Source organism: Haemaphysalis longicornis, unplaced genomic scaffold (assembly GCF_048455015.1).
Source record: "Haemaphysalis longicornis isolate Haplotype H1 unplaced genomic scaffold, Haemaphysalis longicornis Haplotype H1 scaffold_9, whole genome shotgun sequence".
In the NCBI taxonomy this organism is placed as follows: domain Eukaryota; kingdom Metazoa; phylum Arthropoda; class Arachnida; order Ixodida; family Ixodidae; genus Haemaphysalis; species Haemaphysalis longicornis.
The window spans coordinates 75,357,897-75,376,777 of NW_027526460.1; the positions used below are offsets into that span (position 1 = coordinate 75,357,897).

General features: G+C 44.3%; 1 protein-coding gene across 1 annotated transcript in view; it reads right to left on the reverse strand.

Moving 5' to 3' along the window:
• Positions 1–1,126: 1,126 nt before the first annotated feature.
• LOC144152479 (uncharacterized) overlaps positions 1,127–18,881 on the reverse strand; it is a 91,945-nt gene continuing 74,190 nt past the window's right edge. Inside the window, exons 12-18 of the mRNA XM_077683752.1 lie at positions 17,673–17,750; positions 17,018–17,131; positions 14,559–14,735; positions 13,786–13,989; positions 11,445–11,606; positions 9,223–9,318; positions 1,127–8,681 (exon numbers count right to left, since the gene is read on the reverse strand). Of these exons, the coding sequence (XP_077539878.1) occupies positions 8,515–8,681; positions 9,223–9,318; positions 11,445–11,606; positions 13,786–13,989; positions 14,559–14,735; positions 17,018–17,131; positions 17,673–17,750 (998 nt within the window). The 3' untranslated portion in view covers positions 1,127–8,514. The remainder of the gene's footprint in view (positions 8,682–9,222; positions 9,319–11,444; positions 11,607–13,785; positions 13,990–14,558; positions 14,736–17,017; positions 17,132–17,672; positions 17,751–18,881) is intronic.

An 18,881-nucleotide genomic window follows, 5' to 3' on the forward strand; every position in this document is an offset into this window, starting at 1 on the left:
TTTCTTTGTTACTGAACAATACTCCAAATGATAAAAGCGCACTGTAAATCAGACCAAATTAGCTGACACTATTTGAAAATCACTCAAAGTTTCAAGCATTGTTTACCACTGCAACGAGTTATATTAACTTTTATCCCTAAGGCACAACTTCTTCGTCAGATATGGATGTTCATACTAATATACGGCTTTGTTTTTAAGAAAGCTCAACTAGTTTACCTAACTTATCAAACTCCAGTTAATAGAGAGTTTTAGCAGTCCATCTGTTCCGTCCCGTACGTAGTTAGCGTGTTGACCGGGGCCCGTCTGAGCACTCTGGCATTCGTCACGGTAGGGGATTAGTTCCGCTGGCCTGCCTTCGCCATGTCCGCGCCTCCTCGCCCTTCCGCGCGCGCAGGCGCACACGAGTCCCGGTCAACCCGGTAGCAACGTACGTGACGGAACGGACGGACTGCTAAAACTCTCTAATATGTAGGTTAAGCTGGCACAACGTTTCAGTCTTCCAAACTTGAGCCTGTGATGCAGCATTACGTTCGCACGCCCTAAATGTTCTAAATCATCAACTGCACACTTCCGATAATGGTTAGGCAGGGCTCAACAAAAACTGATGTGTAGTTGTTTTCCAGCAACTGTAACAGCTTTTTTTTTTTTTTTTTTTTTTTCACTTTTGGACGGGACCTCACTAACTTCATGGTTTGCCTGAATACCATGTAAATATTAAAGTAGATATCAATATAAGTCAGAATATTTTCTCACAAGTCATTTGAAGATGAAAGCAATCATCCAAGTCCTGCATAGCACTTGGCACTGCTTGTGTGACTCGTGGAATGTCGCCAAAAGCTTCTTGCAGGCAACCGCTGTTAGCACAAGCAGCTTTCATTAATGTAAGCAGCAATTATTAAAATATTCCACACTTGAAACTTATGCAATGCCCAATTTGTCTTTTTTTTTTAAGTTTGAAAAAGATTAGCTTTGACCAATTTGCAAACTCAATCAATTGGTGCTGCAGACATAGAACAGGGGTGAAAAACACAAACACTGCCAGGTAATTTTGAATAGTTTTTTTTTCTTTATTGGTACTAATAACAGCTGTGTATACATACAAAAAAGGTGACGGTCATGTTTAAAAAAAAAAAAGAACATAATATGCACAGAGAAACACCCACACCCCACTAGCAACTCAAAGACATCATCATAAAACTCCAGCAGCAAACGTACCATTTTTCAACCACTATAATATCACAATTCGCACTTCAAAACGGTAAACTTGCAAAATACACATCAATGATGCACTGCTGTTCGAAAGGGTTAAAGTAAACCAGTTGCCTCCACTACAAACACACAGGGCACATTTCTAAAGCTATTTTTACAGCTCAATGCTTAAATTTTGGAAATCTGTCAGAAACGTCCTAATAGCTACAGCTGCAAGTAGTTTTTCTCTTTCCTTTTATTCCTCCCACTGCAAAAGGCTCCAAACTAAACCAATGTTTTAAAGATCAGCTTTTTTTTTTTTATTTTGCAAAATTGTTTGACACCTAGATAATACGAGGTTTCTAAAAACTGCGCAAAGAGTTTAGGATACCGAATTCGGCATAGCCTTTCCTGATGAAAAAAAAAATAATAATCATGTTGCACATCACACACAGTATTGAAAATCTAGAAAAGATCAGTGCTTAGTACTGCAAAGCTATCCACATCTGCTTAGTGTAAAAAAAAAAAAGCAAGAACATTTGTGGAAAACGGAAAATTAGTTGGCAGAATTTAAATTAACACTGTCCCTACATAACACGTGTGCAGTAAATATTGTAGTAGTATAAGCTCGCAGCGTCAAACGCATCTACCGTCAAGTCAAGCATGATGAACGTGTTTAAGCATATGAACACCGTTTTGTGGGGAAACTGAGAAACAATGCGCACGGGAAGAGTGCAACAACAGTGTAACTTTGCTCCCCTCATTTTGATGCTCCAGTGTCGCACCAAAACAGGCACACATTTGTCACACACGCAAAAAACATTACACTACCTTTGCACTCGTGTCTTCGGCATTTTTATTGTACTGATCTTCCGCATGTTTCCGATTAAGGAAACCTTTTAATCTCTCCAAGCTTCAAAATCGAAGGAGGTTACTGCCTAAAAGCATGTACATTCATTGCACGCGTAGTTCAAATCTAGGGACATAACGGCTTACAAGAGATTTTTGTGCGAGATAAACCTCTTGCGGGAAACCTCTTGCGGGCATGCGAATTGTTTTATTTTTCCTTTTCGGAGAGATTTACAACTGGACAAGCGCCTCCGATTTATCATGGCTAAGCATCACACCACAACAAATGTAAACCTCAGCAAAACTTTCCACTAATTCCCAGATCTCGTACGCTTCACAAACAAAAAGTGTTAACCACATCGTATTACCGCATTGTGCCTTTGAATAAGGTAGGGCCAACCGCACCGCAATAGTGATTATGTCACGGAGGACGCAAAATAACCTCAAGGTCAGAATTTTCTCACATACACAATGCTCCGCTCTCAGAAAGTTGGATTTCAGAATTGACGCAAACATTCACACACTTGATGCTTGACTGCGAAAATGCACTGTAAGCACTTCACTCAAACAGCATTTTATTGAATATGCAGGTTTAGAGATTAATTAAGGCTTTTTGCCTTGCAGTAGGAACTATGTCAAAATGACGGCAGCCTGCGTTGATGAATAGTAATCTTGCCATACCCTCATTTAAGAAATGCCCACCAAAGACGCCACCATGGCTTCCACAAGCCAGAGCGGCTCTTTCGTACAAAGAACGAGCATGTTTCATTGCACAGACAAACATTAGGAATTAGCCCTTGCTTGCAATAGGTGCATCTCTATAGACAGTGCTGAAAATATACCGGGAATATGCCAAAACTTCCGTCCTTCATCAAAATAGCACGCGCGCAACTTGGAACGCCATTACTAAACGTTACCGAATTGCACCGGAATAATTTGTGCAAACGAACATGCTCTCGGAACAGCTGCGTTGGAAAGCTTCGTCTTTCGGCCAAACAACAAGTCAATACACGCAGCGTATTTTACACTGGCCAAGCACACCAAGACACAGACAAACACGAGCACACGTATGCGCGGCACAAGCGCATCTCCCTCATGAAGCGCACGCGAATCCAACAAAACAGTGTTTTGAGATTTTAACCAGCTTTTCTCCCATAGAAACACCGCTCAAATAAAAAAAAAAAAATACAGATCCCAGTGCAGTCTGGCCACACGCACGACAAAAATGTTGCACGTGGAGCGCAGTCCAAGAGAGCGAAATAATACACATATTGCACGTCTCCCCCACACAAACCGCAACATGGACTACATTGCGACACCGCATAAACTTATCGCAGTCACTATTAAGAGTCGCGTCCGCGCAACTTGGAGATCTCACTCATCCTGCTCCATGCATATCCAGCAAAGCCATTCACACCTCGACACTGATTCCCCTTCAATCATCTTGGAAGCATGCTTTGTGAGCTCATGTGCCCCTCTCACTTATTCCACTCTCGCCTTGGCACATCTGTTCTTTTTTTTTTTTGTCTTTGTTCCATCAGTAAAGCAACTCGCAACGATGACTCAAGTGGGATCATGTGAAATAAGAACAAGGCAGATTTTAGAAGTGGCTACACTGTCATACATCCAACTGCAATTCATGCTATGTTCAAATGAACACATGTAAGATGACGTTCACCAAGGAGTGCGTTTACTTCAAGAGTAAAATTCCTTCCACCTCAGCTATTTACTGCGATGACAGTGGTATGACAGATCTAATCCTCCAAGCAAGCAGCGATGGATTGTAAATTCTGAAGCTGCTCCTAGTGCACACTAATGTGAGTTTGATTGAGGAAAAGTGTTAATAGAATTGCTTATCAGTTCAAAAGCTTCTTAGAGAAAGACCTCTTTTTTTCTAGTCCAGAAAAACAGGCAGAGTTAGTTCCGCTTTATGCTTCTTTTGCACTTGTCAAGATCTACGCACTTGAATACCACCCTAGATTCAACGGCACCTTTCCTAGAATATTGACTAAATATGTCGTACGTCTATCAAGTCCTGCGGGCGCTAGTGACGACGCATTTCAAACACACTTGGCGACTATACGTGAAAACTAACAGCAACACCGAAAATACTTTCATAGGTGGAGGGAAAAATATCACAAAGAAACATGCTACGAGGCAGGAGTGCTCAATGATAGCTTGCGTCTTTGGTTGAACCATAAATTAAGCAATAAATACTGTGTGCGCATAGGAATAGCATGACAACAAATAAAGTTGCAGGACAAAACTTTTCCTGCAATCCTCTAGAAAAGAAAAAAAAAAGAATTCGGGCCTCTGCATCGATAATTCAAAGCTCGGAAACACTGGTACGCTATAGGATGAAACACGCACAAACTAAATAACGCTCTTGTCACTATCATCACTTCGAAGTAGTGACTCAGACAGAAGAAGAAAACAGAGTGTTCTCTCTAAGCAAGTAGATACTGAAATACTGAAGCATCTTTTTAAAATCAAGGACACTAAGCTGACAGAGGCAGCAAGAAAAAAAACTGCCGAGCAACTACACGACAAAAAAAAGAAGGAGGAGGAAATGGTGCTCGTCACAGTAGAGGAGCTGTCAATCAAAGCTTTGGGCTACATTAGCGTCGATTCGAGGTCATAGACCAGGCTTTTGGGCCAACAGCCTGACGTACACAGTTCACACGACACCTAAACAACAGAAACACACAATTTCCATTCCCTGGCATGCAATGTGAACCAGTGATGAGGCTGGCATTTTGTCAGTAAGTAGTAGGAGGGGCGTTGATAAGTAGGAGACAAAAAAAAAGGGAAAAAAAATAAAAAGAAAGCAAATTTGTACCTCACAATTTGTACATTTGCAATAGTAATCTCCAAGAAATTATGACAAAGAATCAAACCGCCTCGCGGGAAAATGATGCAATGCGAGTCGCGCCTAATGCGTCGCAACCAGGGTTAAAAATCCAGCAACACAGAGCATAAAGTTTCTCGACAAACTGAAGTTATTCACACCGGGTTAATTGTAGTCATGACACCGTGACAGGTGAATCGCAAATACTAAACACTATGCGAAACGTATAAATGTTGCCTCAAAGCAGTGGTTCCCAACAAATGATGTGTCAGGCAACATTTGTAAGCCTCAAAAAAGGGGGTGGCCCAATCGGACAGGCGAAGGGAAGGGGGAAGGGAGACGTTGGAAGTTGATGTATTATCAAAGAAGTTTGTTGCTGCACCTAAAAGTTGCTCATAGATAGAATCCTTTGTTTTCAGGTATAACTTAACATTACTCAATATTTCCCATGTTAAGCACAATTTGTTCCTGAGGACTAGACATTAACTAGGGGCTTGTGAATAGTGAAATGGCTGCCCAAATCGCATTTGGATCAGATAGTTTTGAATAGAAGCAAAAGAATTCTAATATCACATAGCGGAATTTTTACTTTGAATTCCTCGAAAAGAAACGTGAGCAAAGGAACAAAAATGTGAAAGTTCTTGCCGCCTCACGACTTCAGGCACACACACCACCAGATGAACACAGTATACTGCTGCTTCACCACAGCAGCAATGGTTGCATCTTTTGCACCAACAGGAAGTCTCCATTCACTCAAATGGGCATGCTCACGTTCATGGTAGGGCAGCCACTTGACATGGAATCCTCTCCAAACTATGACAACAAAACACAACTGCTCAAAGACGTTATAGAAAAACCAATCCCCCCCCCATTGAAAAACAAAAATAAAAATGGACCTGCTTTTTGTCCCCAGATTCATAAAATTAAAAACCCCCAAAACAAAGGAAGCTACCTACACGCTAGTTTTATGCACATCTTCGTCGCTTTTTGTTTTCTCGCGTGAATGGAACTGCAGTCGATAGCACATGTCCGTGTTAAACTTTCTGTTGTTATTTTGCACAAATATTAGCACTCGATTTATTTCTATCTATGGTTAGTCAGAGAGCATACCTTCAGGAGAAAAAAAACAGAAAAAGAAACACCTTTTAGCCAGCACATGAAGTGAAAATTGAGATAGAATGTACAAACATAGCAAGATTCTTTCCAGATTACAAAAGAACAGTCCTAAAACACAGACATGGCGTACACTATATGAATAACGCTTTTCTATGGGAAATGTCCTGCCCGTTAACTCAACAAACCATTACCACCCAAAATTCAGGACATACTGAACTCAATTTTTTGTCGGCAGGTCGGGTACCGTACTCCAGTAAGAAAAAAATGACAACAGAAATGCTGTAAAAAAAAAAGAAACACTTCGCAGCTGCCTTAACAAGACTTTTCTTATTATAAACCTCCTAAGCTGCCATAATCAAGACATGACACGATGCTTACAAATACTTTCACAAAGTAGGCCAAACTTCATCACCTTTACAAAAGACCCTGTTGTCTAAAAACAAAATAGTTAAAGCAGCATTTCAGGCAGGGATGTCAAGTCATAACTAATAACATGTAGGTTCTGCGAAGCTGATCGTAAACATGCAATGCCTGAAGAAAGTAGTAAATACTGCTTGGGCATAAATCGATATGATTAGGTGTAAATAAAAGGCGACTCATATCCGGTGCCTGCAAGCAAAATCTTTCTCTTGCCAATTCTAGCCGACACACAAATCTGTTTGGTAAGCTTTAGACCAAGCATCGCCACTTGATTGATTAGTTATATATCTTTATCTTGTCTTCAAAGACGGTCAGAAAACAATACTACAAAAAATAGACAGCAGCACAGTTGTAGCAATACTGCCGTCTGCAACTATTGCAAAGTTAGTTGCGTGTTAGGGAGATAAAATCCTTTGACGCGAGACTTAACAAAGGTAACAACCAACACGCATAGTAACTGCCTCAACAAAGGCATTGACAAACGTTTTGTAGACTGGCTTTGTAACGTCAAAATCTTTAAGGTAAGCCAACCTCCTTTTCTGCCTTTGGTTTCGTCCATAAAAAAAAAAGTAAAATAAAAGGTAGCAGTTCACCCTGTAAACATGAATAAAAACACAACGGAGGTTCCGACCACTCCAACACTTATAGACTGATGATAGAGAGACTAGGTGAGATCCACAACGAAAACAACGCAACCCAACGACTCGATTCACCTCCAAGCTTGAAATAATGACACGAAGGGCAGATTTATGGGCTTTTTGTTTTTGTGCGCGACTGTTTGTGCACATAAGAAATTAGATTAGCTGCACGTTCTAAATGCACCAGATCACATGCGATGAATTATTACCTACTTTTCCTCAGAAGCTGAAACCAATCGGCTACACCTACTCACCTGTTTCTGCACAGTTACGCGTTCAACACACCCAACACTGAACTTCCACAATCACTAGGACTTTGTCCCAAAGTTCTTGGTTGTAAATAAGAGACCAAAAGCTCTGGAATTCGGAACAGCGGAAAATGTAAAACATGACGGCGTGGGTAATCCCCCAACAGAAACAAAAAAAGAAAACAATGGACATGTCTTACGCAACTTTCACAGTCGACTCCAAGAACTTTAAAGACACCATCTGGTGAGCACAACCTAACCCACACAACTCAGCTTCAGCAAACCTTGCAAGCAAATGGAAAAATAACAGAGACAATTGATGAAGAATCTCTTCCCATGTCACCGTTTATGCAACTTATGTGGTGTTCATTGAAAGCAAACTAAAATTGGACCTTGAAATTTCTTTGCTTTTCTTTTTGTTTTTTGAGAGCGCAATCCCAAAAACTGCACTGTCTTCTACAGCAGTCAGCCTCCCTGTTTTTTCGCCCGAGCCTTCTTTCCCAGTAGTCAAGCTTCCTCAGTCAAAAGTTACATTAACCTACCACGTTCCTTTCCCACCACATCTCGTTTCTAAATTGCCTCTACTACCCACCCAGTGATGCAAGCAACAACCTAGTTTTCCGAAACGCACAGTGCGTTACTTCGTACGCATCTGTGCCAATGCCGCTCGTGGCCCACTTCCCTTAACGTTGCTCCCATCTCCACGTTCAACTACTCGTAGCCCTAGTGCTAGAGCAGAGCTAGATAGAAAAGAAAGACTAAAAAAAGGGAAGGACAGTGAGATAGAGACTGAGACGGAAGACAAGGCTAGGCTAAGATGACGGCTATCCAAGAACAACTTCTAGAAAGCCGATCCCCAGCTTCCCTCGCACCCTGTCTGCATCCAGGGAATAGGCCGAGATACGGCGCAAGAAGTATTTGGGTGATGACGCCCGCCGATACAACTGCCCGTGCACTTGAGACGGCGGAGGCGACGGCGGCATACAACACACACTCGTGAAGTGGCGCCATCTACCTCTAGAAAACTCAACTCTCATACCCTGCGCTGCACGGCGCATCTCGCTCACCTAGAATGCTTTTCTAAGTGCAGCGTCATCACCCGAAACTACTCACGACGTGTTCGACAGAGTGCGCACTACGGACCCTCTCAGCCCCTTGTGTAGAGGAAGGAGCAGGCTCCTTGGGTGGTCTCCCTCACTGGCTGACTTCACTTCCCGGTGACCCAAAACTCTTCGAGCCGGTTTCGGGCCTTGTCCAAGACGTCCACGCCGGCCTGGCCCCCCACGGGCGGGGGCGGCTTCACAGGGTCTTCGGGGGCTCCCTTGTGGGGGGAGTCCTCGGGGGCTGCCTTGGGAATCGGGTCCACTTTGCCTTCTGCGCAGTAGATTTGAAAAGGAAATGGGCAGTTGCGTTAGAAGGGCCACGAAGACAAAATACGACTTTCTTCGCTTCAAAAGAACTGGCCTTCGGCAACTCACTCAACTCTATTTCAGCCACAACAGATGTTTTTCTTTCTTCACCGAAAAAAATTGCAAGAAATATTGGGAAACTTTGAAGTTGGGCGCTACAGCAACATCTCCATCATTTTTTTTAAGCTTTTGATAAAATTGGTATCAATGTTGTTGGAAAAAAGCAGTCATTGTAACGAGCCAAACTTGCAGTTTTGTCTTCATGGCCCCTTTTAAAGGGGATGCTGTGAAATAAACTCACGCCAGCGTTTTCTGGCCAGCTACAGCTCCGAACAATATCCTAAAGATGAAGTTGAGAAATTGGTGGAAGTACTGGACAATCAAAAACGCCATCTGGGAAGGAGGCTGATGAAAAGGCATTGCAAATGACTGGCAGACTGCAGGTCTGCCTCACAACGTCACAGAAGGAGGAGGGGGCTCTTGGCAGAGGGTAAACAGCCACCCACCAGGAATGGCCAACTCCATCTTTGGTGCAGGCATGGCCTTGGGGGCAGTGTCTATTATGGGGGCACCAGAGCCCTTCGCTCTCCCGGGCCAGTCACCTGGGCGACAGAGGGCGCAAACCACGGGCGTTAAGAAAATGAAATAACACGCTCTTGTGTTTGTGACCATGTGAGAACAACCAGTGGCAAAGTCTATTATAAACTGCAGTGAGTAGTAGCAATACAAGGTATTACTCTCCCAACCCTCACCACTGTGCTCTTGCCATTACCAAGTTTTTTTTGAAGACGATAGTCTTTCTTGCGCTACTTGAACCGGAAAATTTTGGTCTGTCTGTCTGTCTGTCTGTCTGTCTGTCACTAGATTCAGCCAGCCGGCCAAAGTGAAACACATGCTGCGCAATAGTCTTATATACCCACAGCCAAATCTAAACGCCTAAGTCTGTTGTTAATGTTCATACTTGTCAACATTGTTGAACAAGAACAAGACATTACATAAATATAAGGCAGAAAATCAATACATAAGTGATATTTGCAGTGTTCCTCTATTGAAAAATTTATGGATGCTTGCTTTATGTGATAGCAAATGAAATACTACATCAGCTGCAAAAAGCTGTCGCCCGCTGTTTCCAGTGCTCCTGGCGGCGTTTAAGAAATCAAACTGCAACAGTAATGAAAGGTTTCACTAGATAGGCTTCACGTTCCACTTGGAATGCTCATGAAGTAGGGCAGCGTGGTTCTATTAACGTTGTAGTGGGATGCCTCGAATCACGCTCGTCTCCACCGTACGGCAGTGCTAGCATTGAAGCACCCGACTTGGAGCAGTGGAACGTGGTAAATTTAAATTGACTTGACAAAACCTCTAGCGTGTTATCTTGGGAGGAAGGAGACAGGGGAGGAATGGCACGAGAGGTGAGCGGGAAAGCGAAGGGAGGCCTTTACTTGGCAGGGTGCCAGTCAACTATCGCCTATCTTCGACATTTGCAACGAACGGGGCAGACACGCGACCATTCCCCCCCCCCCCAGCCCCGGTGAACATTGGCCGATGTGCCTGGCGGTGGTACTCCTTGGTTTCGAAAAGAACCGCCAAATTCTGAATTAGCCATGCAGCCACTTAGATTCCAAGAGATGCAAATTGAGTTCAGTTGATTGAATTACCTTGTTGATGGAAAATGAGCGCTGATATCAGTCATAATTGGCCCATCTATTCTCCAGAACTATTCTGGACGAACACGAGGAGATAAGGCCAGGTAAGCAAGATCCCCGGCTACATATACGCTAACATCCTGTGCTGCTATCGCGCTCTCCGTTTGCACATACAGCAGCTGTTATGCCTAGCATGATCACTGACCAGGTGCTTTAGGTACTGCTACACAGCGCACAGACCGACAACAAAGAAGAGAGACACACACAAGCGCTCAGTTCCCACTAGCTTTAGTGAAAACAACACATACTTGGTTTAACTTCGTTTAAATTTGCCAACCTTTGTTTAATGAGTGCATCATGGTTCACAGCCATAATCATGTACTAACACGTGAGATAATAGAGGCAGCTGAAATGCCAAAGCAAACAAAATGACAAGTGCTTGTACAAGTGCATCTTCCATTGTACTATCACAAAAAAAGATACATTATTTAGGCTCTTCCGTAATCTCAGTTCACTAAAAAAGGCCACTTGTCTGCCACTACCACACAGCTAAGCAGGGCTGCGGTGCTTTGTTCAAGAATTTTTCACCATGGGCTTGTGATATAGCATTAGCTGGTCTGATATGATGTTTTCTTTTGTTGTGAATGCATATTTAAGTATGTGTCGTTTCCATAGAAGCTAGTTGGAAGGCAGTGTGCATTTCTTTCCTTAGTCTGCTGTTGGTTTGTGCGCTGCGTAGTGGTATGGATTGGTGATAATCACGACCATGGAGTTGATCACAAAGCTGGTTCCCACTACCCCTCTACCAACCACAGTGTGCCACCTCAGGGACTTTTTCTTGCCCACAAATTCATTGGACACCTTCGGGCCCAGGACTCCATTGCATCTGCACGTAAGCACAACTGAAGAATACCCTGACAAATCTCCAGCACGCACGCATACGCACAGAGAGAGAGAGGGGGGGGGGGGGGAGGGAGGAGGAGAAGGACGAGGAGGAGGAGGAAATTAGGCAACCAAGAGCCAAGCACTCAAAAAGACAGCAACAGGTGGGCTCAGAACATCCACTGGCAACCCCTCCTCACCGGCGGGCGACTGTCCGTCAGTCCACTCGAGGCCGCGCCCAGTGTCCAGGGGAACCGTCCAGGTCTCGGGGTCGGGTGACTTGACCCCCGTGACCTCTTCGGGGGACTTGACCGTCGTCAGCGGCACGGGACCAGACTGGGGCTCAGGCAGGGGCGACGGGCCTGGCAAAGGGGCAAGGGCAGTGGCCGCGTTAGTCACCACACTGCGCTGCGATAAACTGTGAGCTGACTGGCAGAAAAATGCCACCCTTGGCCCGCCTGGTGGTTGACAGGGATGTGTAGGAGCCATCAAAGCAGACATTAATGCACAAATGAGGCACTGAAGGTGTTCGGCTGTGTGTCTGGATTTAGAGTGTCAATGTAATACCCTTGACACACGGGCGCCTAAAAGGCCTTTGGAGAGAAGGACTGCTACCGAAACGGCGTTCGCCTCGGTGACACACTACAAAGGAGAATCTCCTTAACCAAAACGGGCATTTCCCGTAAGGGGTGTTCGCCTATCTCCTTTCCTGCACGAAAAGGAGCAGCTAGCGGCGCAGCCTCGTAAGCAGGTGCTTGCAAATCATAAGCTTCCCAGAACTTAGTGAGACCAAATGCGATTTCACAATACTTTCATAAATTGTTAAAACTGCAATGAAATAACTTGCACCAAACAAGCCCAATCGTAATGTATTTATGTAAATATCTGCCTACTGTTGCCAGATTAGGCACGAAATCTAGTCTAAAAAAAGCACTCCATTGTTGCTGTTTAATACAAATATGTGAAATTACCCATTTGTTCTTTCTAAACAACAATAAAATGCACAGTTCCTATCTATAATAATAAAGAAGGTCCATTAGCCGCACTTTATTTTTGTTATCGTGCATGCTTTTTCCACAGAACTGCTAGCGCCACTTTATTGGTGTGTCAGTTACAACAACTACGTAAAGGAGATCGGGGGTTGCTGTGTGTCAGGAGCGCCACTCCTTTCCACAAAATGTCTTTTGGCGTGGCGAAAGGGGTTTACCTAGTTTAAAGGAGATCTAGCGTTGCCGTGTGTCACAGGTATAAGCCCTAAACCCTCTGTCCTGCAAAGTTTTAACACTACTTAGTTGTTCCTGCATTGGCACCACAATGCCAAAGCTGTTGCGGCTAAATTGATGCACGAAATTCGTATCGGCTAACCTGCCTTAATTTTATAAAGAATTTTCACCAAACTTTACTATTTTCTCCTTTCATTTTTTCTCGAATGTTATCAAAGATGGGTTTGCCCCAAAAATGTGGTCTTATAACTGCTAAAAGGGTAATGCAACAAGGGTCTAGACGAGCCTGCAATCTTGCACTCTTGTAAATCTCATTCGGCACGTGAAATAAACTGTAGTGCGCCACCCGGTGTGAGAAGTGGAGGATTAACAAGGTGCTAATGCGTTGGAGTTCTTTCTGAGATGTGGCAGTACTTATATTAATATAGGGCATTATTCCTAACAAGCGCGCTCGACATGAATGCCAGCGAACTAACCAGGTCTACAGTGTCAGAAAAAGTTCTCACGGATGCCTCAATTGCTGACGAATGTCAAAACGTAACTTCTGCTTGAGCACATTCGTATCAGTAAGTTTCGAATAAAACAATGGTGCTCTTTGATTTAGAGCCTTGGGCACAGCACGGATGGTCCCCTGATAGTGCGAGGATTCCCCACGCCATAGAAATACATGTGAAAAATGAATGCTGGATTGCTCCTCACGAACTTCATGGAGAGTCTGAGACTACAGTAGCAGAAAGGAATCATCCTGTGGATCCATGCATCTACTGACAATGTGCAGAGGTTAACTAGGGTTGAATTTTTCCTCCTCTAAATGGTGCCATGCCAGCACTGCTACCTTTCTCCCATCTCGGTTTAAAATGCTACAAATTTTAGTACACCGACAGACAAGAAGGATCGGTGATTGACAGCCAAGATGCGTCGTCATCCGGGCTACCGAGTAAGAACAGGACAGGAGGGGAAACACCACTCCCCAGGGTAACCAGATAAATCCATAAGTGCTTGGCCTAGGCCAAGTTAGCAGCATCTGTCACATGAGAAGAAACTGCCAGGCCGCCGCGATCGGCATTTCACTGCTAAAACCCAGACTGAATTGTGATGCTGTCATTTCATCCATCAGGTGGAGCTACCCTCTCCTTCGCTATCGCAGCTGCAAAGTTTCGTAGTTTGCATTGGTTTCCATAATTAATGGCATCACCTGCTCGCTTGCCCCCCGCAATGAGTCGTTTCACCTCCTATATACTATACGCTCCTGCAGACAAGAGCAGTCCAGTCGGAGAAACAGAGAGAGAAGAGAGGGAGAAGAGGGTGGAGGACGCACTGGCCATGTCGGCGGAGGCCAGGGCCGAGGAGCTGGCGCTGGAGCCATTCATGGGCGGCAGGCTGCTGGGGCGCACCGCGTCCGACTTGCGCTCCGAGCCAGACCCGGGAGTGGCTGCCTCCACGCTCTCGGCCGGCGTCGTCGCTGGAGGCACCAGGGCCTCCTCCTCACCCTCCTGTCCAGAGCCGCCCTCCTCAGCCTTGCCTGCGTTCACACGGGCAAGGGGGAAACAACGTTTTTTTTGTAAGCTGATTTCAAAGCCCCAAACGAACAGGAAGTGTTGGGGGCAGGGGAGCCACTCCCTTAAAACCAGCTGCATCACTCAGCGATGCAGCTGGTTTTAAGGTCAAGCGCTCCGTGAAAAAATACCTCTTATGTTGCCAAGCTTTCCCCCGCTTCCAGCTCCAGCGCATCATTTTTTTACTTTCCTTTGTGACACAAGTTTTCGGGTTGACCAGCTGCAAATTCATTTTAATCTTTAGTTCCTTCGATTCGAAAGCCTTAGACACACAAGTGCGAATTTTTAGCCGTGTATTTTCAAAAGTATTTTTGGAGAGAGGGCTGAGTGAAGCACAGTGCAGGGAGCAAAGAAACAGGGGAAATGAAAAAAAGCATGAACGCACAAGATGCATTCCAAAACTAGACATCTGGAAGGCATGCAAGGCGACACTGCCTGAAGTAAGCCAATCCTATTTCCTGACCTTCATGGGAATGCACTAAATGGCAAATGTCATTTGCTTCAAAACTCCTGCCTGGTTCTACTGCAGCTGTACCTGTTCCTTCCCGCTCCTTTCCGGCTGCTTCCTCGGCTTCTGGCTTCCCCTGTGGCTTGAGCCAGATCTTGCCGTCTTGCTCGTTGACTGCGGCTGACGCTGGGCGGACAACCGCTCGCGGCTTAGCAGCAGGCGGCGCCGCACTCTCTTGCAGTGGACGCCGGGGTCTTGATGCTGCTGGCATACAACAACCATATGCGAGTTGTTTTACCGCTACCATTAGTAGTACTAGTGGATGTAGCATTTGAGCAGTTAATATGCACTTATAACACACCGACTGATTCCACCTCAAAATGTCTGAGCAAGTGAACATATAAGCAAGACCCTCTGGTCACACCAGTGGTCGACCTTTATGCTAACACAGCCTGCTCAATGCTGTTGGCCTGCTCACACATCACAGAAATTATAGTGGGCCTACCAGCTAAAAGAACATTTTACATGCTGCGTTCACCTCAAAGGAACAAAGTGGGCAGTAATCTTTTTCTAAAGGCTTTAACCTACCTAGTATGTGGTTGTGGATATTTTGTTTTTTGTTGGTTTTTGTTTGTTTGACAGAGATTGGGCAACTTGGGCCCTGACAGAGAACATTGTACAAAGTGTACTCCAAACGCAATCTAGATGATAGTATAAAGTTTAGCCCACAAACCATTCAAATATGGCAAGGTTGGCACGTGAACAGTGTCGTCTGCCACGCGCACACTCTGCAATTTTGGCCTTTTGAAAACGGATTTGCAAATTGTGGCAATAAAACAACCCAAAAGATCAATTCTGTCTGCTTTATATGCTCAAATAGAAGCAGTAAAATATTTGAGGTGAACCTGAAGCTGCTGTAGCTGACAAAATCCGATTTTGCAAAGCTAAAAAAAGACTTGAAGTATTCACAGCTCGCAGTTTTGGGCATTTATTTAAAATGTGAAGGCCAAACTAAGAAATTCTGCATCTGCCATCACTAGATACCGATGTTTCTATTTTAAACACAATACGTTTCATTTGAGTTGATCCAGTATTCATAGAGAACCACTTCTTTTGCATTTCACCGCATTTCCTGTCCTTTCAAAACCAATTTCATTCCACTTTTTTGCGACCCCTTTCCTGCAATGCCCCTTTAACCTTTCTGGTGGTTGCACCGAGTTAAAAAAACTGGATAAAAAGGTAAATTGATGAGATAAGTGGCAACCAAGTCACACTGTCCGCAATACTAGATAAACAAATGCAGTCTGTTCACAACGACACCATTTCCTCATATGTGGTTATTCATACTGCATTCAACAGTTCCAAAAGGTTTACCACGAGTTCTCACGGTGAGTTCCCAATGTCGAAAAAAACTGATCTGGTTCGAAGTGTTGCGTTGCCCCAGTGAAAACCTTGGAGGCTTTTTCAACCACTTGCTTTTTAAAGCAGCTGCGAATGTTCAGTTTTCAACTGCTTTTTTTTAAACTTCTATGATTAAACTTCTATGTTTTTCTTTTAACCTCATGATTCAAAGCATTGCCACCATTACAGCAAGAAATGCCAGTCTCATTTCATCATCCTCATCATCATCAGCCTGGTCGTGTCCATTGCAGGACAAAGGGCTCGCCCAAAGACCTTGCCCCTTGCAAGATGCAAGATGTGATAGTCTTATTTATTCTGAGTAAATTAAATGTTATTACTATTACGAACACTTAAAGCGCTCCACTAAAAACAACTGGACCATGAATATAAAACAGCAAGGCAACGCATGAGGTAAGCGGTTTAGACGAAACGCTTTTGTGATTTTTTGCGATCACAATAGAAATAAAATTCACCTTGCATCCTGACAAGCGGCAGGCAGACTCTCCAGATAGGAAAGACTCTTTTCTCAGCGATTCCATGGTGTCGGGTAAACCACAACCAAATTTTGCCTGCCTTCTGACGTGACGAATCAGGCGAATAAGGGAACACAAGAACAGACCGTGCTTCATCAATGTGCTCCTTTATTTCTGTCACATCCGTCACGTCAGAGTACAGAGCAAGTTTGGCTTCACAGATCAAAAACCTGACTAGAAGTACAGTGTACTAGAAGATAAAGCGTGTCATGCGGGTGAAAAAACAAAAACAATGGAGAGCGCAGGTCCCTTTTGCAATAAAAAAACTGTATGGAGCACAGGCGGTCCCCAGAAAACTCCTGTTGCAGCCAGCACCATCTATACATTTTTAAATCAAACTAGACAGTTATTTGACAGGTTTTATAAAACTTCATATCATAAAACAAAGAAATAAGATTAGGTAGGGCAATAAATAAGGGTTCATTTAACAACCAAAACTTTTCAGACCAAATGGTAAGCAGTGGCCGCCAGGGGCGCTGCTTAGAACAGGAGTTCCTCAGCAGAAATTTTCATCGAAAAAGGAACCCCCCTATTCGGCCCCAAACGGCACACCTTTCTCTTCTAGTACACTGTTTTAGAAGCGAAATCTGGGCTTTGGCTTGAGCCGTTCACCTGTCTTCTTGTCGTCCTTCCTGTCGGCCTCAGCCATTGGTGTGCGCCTCTGAGGGGGTGACGAGGCTGCTCTCGTGCGCGCCGACGCCTTCGCACCCTCTTCATCGTGCTTCGCTGCGTGACACACACACGTGCCGCGGTTGTTAGCAAGCAACTAGCGGTACCAAAACAGGCTAGCCAGTGTTAGTGCATGACTCAAGCTATGAGAAAAATGTGCACACGGGGGCATCAGAAAGTGCCTTGTTGGCGTCTGAAAGCCTCGTGTTCTACCCACGATCCACTGTGCTTATAGGCCAAACCACGATGTGCAAAACCCACCCACAGCAGCATAAATAGTTCCTTCAACTGCTTACGACCAACAAAGTATCACTGGTACCTTTAAAAAAAATTGCATTGCATAGACACCGCTTCCCAGCCATTACACTCCATGTCATCACGTTGCAAGTCATGTCGCATCCATCATTTGAAATCGTGAAGCTGTTCACATATTTCAGAACAAGCTATTACAGAAAGAAACGCTGTTAGCTGTCTTGTTCACTGCAGATGATAAACAGTTACAGCCAGTCACCTAGAGCAATCAGTCCCTTCCAGCAAAGAACTAACAAAAATTAGATAGCAAACAACCAATTTTCGCACAGTCCGAATTGTTACGTACCTGGTACTTTAGGTGATGTCTGCCTGGGCCTAGCTGCTGCAGCAGGCTTGGATGCTGGAGAAGCCTTGCGTTGGTTGGCTGCGTAATCACACCACATAATCGCCAGATAATCACACCACATTGCATCAAAGAGATGTTCAAATGCAAAGTTATGGCGACAAAGTTCGAATGCCAAATCGAGAAAAACAAACCAAGATGTTTAGAGAGCGTAAACCTGCCACCCGTACAACGAGTGACTTATGAAAGCATTTGGTTTTCACTGCTGCCAATCAAGTGCTGCTGTTAATTATGGTGGCTGATAGTTGGTAAGGAATACGGCACCCATATGCCAGGGATATGTCATTTCGCACGTTGTTCGTTATTCCGCTACTACTGACAACTGTCGCCGACACTCTGCTGATAGTCACTCCAGCAGTTTCAAGTCCTATATGAAATTGGAGTGGTTTCAGACCGCTCTAGCTGGGGCATATGTTGTTAAACACTTGTAACTTTGATGTCAAAGCATCCCTCCAAAGCAAGAGAGGGCACCACCTTGACGCCCACCCATTTGGCGTGTGAGACAAATTGGAAGACCCTGCAATTGTTATCACAGCCCTAGCCAAAGCCATGGCCATGCTGCAAAGCCAAAGCACAGCCAATTTGTTGCCAGTACTGGTGGTCCACGATAGCATCTGAACACTTTCGTGATATCCTGATCTTATGATATTGAAATTTGCACTAAAAAAAACATGCTCACGCACACACACATGCACTTGTGAGTGGAACTTATGTTTAAATGCAAATTACTACATTTTCCAAATTAATCTGATGCCGTAATGAGTGCCTAAACACACTCACAAAAAAGGTGCATGGTACAAAAAAGCTCTTACTTGCCGTGTGCCTAAATACTCTGCCTTGCATACTTTATATAATCTCAACAAGCATTTAGTCTCGATAAGCATTAATAGCCATAAAATTCCGTCAAGCAATGCACATGGCCACCACCGGTTGCTCACTTCCACTAAATCAACTGGCCTGATTGCCACGACTTTTATGTGCCTTAAAACTAACTTTTCAACCTCATCTGACAAGAACATGAAGCTGATAAACTGCACACAGTTGCAATGCAAACAGGCTGTTCAGAAACAACAATTAGGGAAACACACACAACACAAACCCAGAAATGGCTTGCTATGCAAGCCATTTCTAAACATAGCAACAACCGCTTGC